The 5,595-nt window shown below is 35.3% G+C and overlaps 1 protein-coding gene across 1 annotated transcript; it reads left to right on the forward strand.

Annotated features, from left to right (window-relative positions):
* Positions 1 to 264: 264 nt before the first annotated feature.
* Positions 265 to 2,713, forward strand: LOC117907417 (UDP-glycosyltransferase 82A1). Its single transcript, XM_034820991.1, has 2 exons — positions 265 to 799; positions 1,582 to 2,713. Exons 1-2 carry the CDS (start codon positions 331 to 333, stop codon positions 2,466 to 2,468), a joined length of 1,356 nt encoding a protein of 451 aa, XP_034676882.1. The 5' UTR covers positions 265 to 330; the 3' UTR covers positions 2,469 to 2,713.
* The last annotated feature ends 2,882 nt before the right edge of the window (positions 2,714 to 5,595 follow it).

The raw sequence follows: 5,595 nt of genomic DNA on the forward strand, positions 1-5,595 counted from the left end.
CTAACTCAGTGCCTTCCATTAGACACACATGGAGCATGTGGTTGTGGTCCATACTAGTGGGTGCCACACTACCTAAAAAGAAAAAACTAACCTTTAATAACCAAACCAAATTAAATGATCACCAGACTGGCTCAACCTTTTCTGTAGAGATTCAATCTTTTATTGGAAGAGGAGTTGCCACGTGGTTGATCTATATATAAAACAAGGCACATGCTTAGCCGACTCTGCTCCTTGGTGTATATATATAATGCTTGTTGAGGTTTGTTTGGAGAAACAAAACAAGGCTCGGATACTGGAGGGGTAGAGGATTTTGTTGACTTGAGGGCAAACATGAAGTACATGAAGAGGCCTATGATCCTTTTGGTTCCATATCCAGCACAGGGGCATGTCACTCCTCTGCTTAAGCTGGCTTCATGCTTGGTTACCCAAGGATTCACGCCGGCTATGATCACCCCGGAATTCATTCACCGTCAAATTGCACCTAGAGTCGATGCTAAGGACGGGATTTTGTGCATGTCCATACCAGATGGAGTGGATGAGGACTTGCCCCGTGATTTTTTCACCATAGAGATGACTATGGAGAACACCATGCCAGTTTATTTGGAGCGCCTAATTCGGAAGCTTGATGAAGATGGGCGAGTTGTATGTATGGTTGTTGATTTGCTAGCATCTTGGGCTCTAAAGGTAGCCGATCATTGTGGGGTACCTGCAGCAGGATTTTGGCCTGCCATGCTTGCCACTTACGGGTTGATTTCAGCCATACCTGAACTCATCAGGACAGGCCTCATTTCTGAAACTGGTCAGTGATGTTTCATATTATTTCACGATCCCATCTCTACATCCTTTTTTTATTGCTCTATTTTATAATACCAGAAAGTCAAAACAAGCGTGATAAAACTATTGCAAAACTATTAGTCAACTTAAAAATCAGCCAAGTCAAGTTAGATTCTCAATATTATATCAAAGGTTGAGTAGAAAATTTCGTAACGTGATGAGCGTTTCTGTAAATTAGTGGTTAAAGTCTGTCTCTGGTTCTAGGAACTGCCTGAGAAAGGAGGCCAGTGAAAATGGAAGAGAAAAACAGATAGGGGAAACACATAGTAGAAGTCTAAACCAAATAAATCCTTATTTCCTTCTTGTGTTGTGTGTTTGATTTACCCTACGAGTTTAAATACCCTTTAAGTTATATTTGGTTTAGAAAATGCCAAGGAAATAAAAAAAAATTGTTAAGAAAAATAGTTTTTTTATGTTTGATTTCACTAATAAAAAATATAAAATAAAATAAAATAAATTTAATTTTTTTATATATTTAAATTATTTAATCTTATTATAATATAAATAATGTATAAAAACAACTTATTAAATTTAAACTTATTTTTATGTATTTTTACTTTCTTTTTTTTCTTATACTTTTTCTCTTTTATTTTCTTTCCTTGGCAATTTCCCCCAATTTTTTTGGAACCAAACATAGCTCCAATCTTTGATTAGAGGATATCCACCACATATCCAATAACAATAAAATGAAGTTGCCAAACAAGTTTAGCTTTCACATATTAAAAAACATATATGTTTCTTTTGTAGGAATTCCAGAGGAACAACGTAAAATATGCTTTCTACCTTGTCAGCCTGAGCTAAGCACTGAAGATCTACCTTGGTTGATTGGAACATTTACAGCCAAAAGAGCAAGATTCGAATTCTGGACAAGAACCTTTGCACGAGCAAAAACTCTTCCTTGGATCCTTGTTAATTCCTTTCCGGAGGAATGCAGCGATGGTAAACTACAAAATCAACTGATCTATACCCCTGGAGATGGTCCACGTCTTCTCCAAATTGGACCTTTGATTAGGCATGCCGCAATAAGAACCCCTAGCTTATGGGAGGAAGATTTTAATTGCTTGGATTGGCTAGAACAACAGAAGCCCTGCACAGTTGTCTATATTTCATTTGGAAGTTGGGTTAGCCCAATTGGGGAACCAAGGGTAAGAGATTTAGCATTAGCACTTGAAGCATCTGGAAGGCCATTCATTTGGGTGCTAAGGCCTAACTGGCGTGAAGGTTTGCCAGTTGGATATTTGGAGAGGGTGTCAAAACAAGGAAAAGTTGTTTCATGGGCACCTCAAATGGAGTTGCTGCAGCACGAGGCTGTAGGGTGTTATCTCACACATTGTGGGTGGAATTCTACCTTAGAGGCTATACAGTGCCAGAAGCGTCTTCTGTGCTATCCAGTTGCAGGTGACCAGTTCGTGAATTGTGCCTACATTGTCAAGGTATGGCAAATAGGAGTAAGGATTCATGGGTTCGGACAGAGAGATTTAGAAGAAGGCATGAGGAAGGTAATGGAGGATAGTGAAATGAACAACAGGTTGTCCAAATTAAATGAGAGAATTATGGGAGAGGAGGCTGGTTTGAGAGTTATGACTAACATCACTACCTTCACTGATAACCTCAAAAAGCACGTGGTTAATTGAATCTACCTCCCATTAAATCTGTTCATGGTCTTAATTCCACTTTCTTCCTAGACAGGTTGTCAGAAAAAGAAGTCAATCCAATGTACAAAGTGATTGAAGTTGCAATAATGAAGCAACTTGTTCTAAATAATTCATTTAGCTTCATTAATATATGGTTCTCAGATTACAACCCCGAGGAACATAATAAATGTGTGTGTATGGCCATTCACTTTAATATCATCTTTGACTTTGATTTTTCAGAACAATGGCTAGCTCCTCTTGCTTGATGGGGTGTGTTGTGTCTCTTTAATTTATGTACCTTCAAAGATGGCAACCCAAGCCATTCAATGCAATATTTGCCTTCGCTATGATTTTTCAGAACAATGGCTAGCTACTATAACAAGCTGAGGAACCTGTAACACAAACTCTTGTATATGGCAATAGAGAAAAATACTCTTGATGAGACTAAAATTGGTAAAGAGATCCAAAAGGAAGAAGAATAAAATAGTGGCACAAGGGCTATAGAGAGCTAAAAGATTTTCAATCAGGCAGAATAGAGGATTCACACGTTCCTTTTTTGGTTGCCTAGTATCTTTTTATATAGGTTATCTAACAATACTTGAAGAAGTTAACTATGATTTGCAATAATTATCAGCCTATTATGATAGAGCCCTTAAAAGTAGTCATGATGGAACAAATTCCATGTATTAATTTTTGCAATATGATCTCTTTATCTTATCATTTTTATGAGCATTCCAACTCATACCACTTACATTATACATGATTAAAGTAATTTAAGAGTTGCACAAAAGATTCAAGTCATGGATTCTTTGCAAAATGATAAGTTGTTCATGCATGATTGGTTCATAAACTTAGACAATTTATTAAAAACCATAGATAGGTATACTACTTCCAAATTGGTTGGATGGCTAGTCTTAGTCATTGGAATGAGTTTCTCATATATGTAATAGTGTATATGGTTGCACATTAAATAGGACCTCAAAAACATGACATCATGTAATAATAAATTAAATTTGTTAATATTTATATTACAATCCTAGTTCTCTTTGCACTATCTAACTTATGCTTTATCTATGATGAGTTGTCAAGCCCACATTACTTGCATTATACATAACTTAGGTGTACTAAGAGTTGCACGGAAAATCCAAGTCAAGAGTTGCTTGCAATTTGGTGAGTTGTTCATAGTTGGTTCATAGACTTCGGTAATCCATTTGAGGTTATAATGTATTATCTCTTAATTGGACAGTGACTTGTCTTAGACATTGGAATGGGTATTTCATGGTGTGTACACTAGTATGTATGGTTATACATTAGACAAAACCTATGGTAGGTCCTAACATTGGCTATTAGGTGGTTATGACTACACCAAGTTACTATGCTACACAAGCTCTCAACCTTGAGAGAATATTGAGGTAGAGTTAAGGTCTTCAATAGCTTTAACCTATAGGTGAGACCATGAGGCGGTTATATATTCTTTATAAATTAGGTCACTATTTGTTAAGACATGTGGCAATAAATATTCTTAAGATAGGCACCATGATATCTCATGGGTTTGAGATAGTGAGCCCCCTTAGGTGATCTTAAGGACATATGATCATGAAATTTACTACCACAATAATTCCTTAAGTAGAATTTGACATATGCTCTTATGAGCTAGAGTATGTCAGTTGATCATATAATAGAATGATTTGTAACTCAAGGATTAGAGAGGTAATATTGAGAGGTTGATAGTATATACCTCGATAGATTATAAACACCAGTTTATAGGGAGTCTGCATGCAATAAATAGTTTTTATCTCATTGTAATATACATAGGATATTAAAGTGTAATTGAATCTCTTTAGTGAAAATTTGATTCAACTTCAAAATAAGATTATAAGAGAATTAAAATTTTCCTATGGGCTCCAATGGTCCCTGTTTGAGTTGTTAATTCATGGTGGCATGGTTTTTAGGGTATTTTTAGGTTTCTAATTCATATGTGTGCATAAAGGCACTTTGGTAAAAATGCAAGGTTGTACTAGATCATATAAATGGTCTTTTTGGAGTGGACTAATTAATTATTTAGAGTCCAATAGAGTTGATTAATTAATTAGAACCTAAGTGAGCTAAAATAAGTGGCCCAAGCTCAAGTCACTTAAGCCATAAGGAAATCTATATAAGCTTCCTTAAGGATTTAGGGCTTTAGTTTTGTGATTCTAGAGGAAAACTTAGTTTTCCCCTCTAGAAAAAAGGCCACCCTTCCTTAGTGTCCAAATTTGTGACAAAGAGTGATTGGGTGGAAGGATTCTTAGTTGACTAGGCTTGTTATTCACACTACACAATTTCATCGAATTTGAATTGATATAGGAACATCCAGATCTAAAGTGAAGCACCTCTGAACTCTAGATCTAGGTTTTTAAAATGTCTATTACTTCTTCTATGATTAGATCTAGAGAGCCCTAGGAATGGATTGCATGCACCCTAAAAGATCAAGTGTTGGAGATATCCGGGTTTCATTAACACTAGTATTAGAGCCCTAGGTTAGCATTTATCATGCTAGAACTATTCTAGGGTGTGCTAACTTTATTTTATTGGGTTATCTTATTCATCCCATGTCCTTTAGGATAAATGTATAAGATGTTTTTATTTGTCCATTTGAATATGGATGGATGTGGTTGTATTTTTTATTCTTTAGATTGGGTAGTATACCCCATAAGGGGTATAGGATTTTGATTTCGTTGTAAAACAATTTTACTTTCAATATGTAGGTTGTAAGCTCCATTATAGGAGAATATGAATTTTTATTGTTGTAAAGATTTCCTTTTTTAATCTATCTATGATGAATCAAAAGAAAAAAAATGATGGATCTTTTTTTATATCATTGTCCCGTTGAAATTTATTATATGTTGGCAATTTTATTCATTTTAATGTTTGGCTATAAAAGTTTTTTTAGATAGTGACTTGCTCTCCATTAAAGATCAAGGGTTGTTGTTCATGTAACCAGAAAGTCATGGATACATCTAAAAAGGCTTGGTTTATGGTAAGTTAGACTCTTTTGAGGTATTAAGAGAATCGATTTTGTCTTGAACTTTAAATGCTTTAAAATTGTTGTTTTAAAAAATTTAAGGCCGCTCAAGTAGTCTAAAGT

This window comes from Vitis riparia, chromosome 1 (genome assembly GCF_004353265.1).
Source record: "Vitis riparia cultivar Riparia Gloire de Montpellier isolate 1030 chromosome 1, EGFV_Vit.rip_1.0, whole genome shotgun sequence".
Lineage (NCBI taxonomy): Eukaryota > Viridiplantae > Streptophyta > Magnoliopsida > Vitales > Vitaceae > Vitis > Vitis riparia.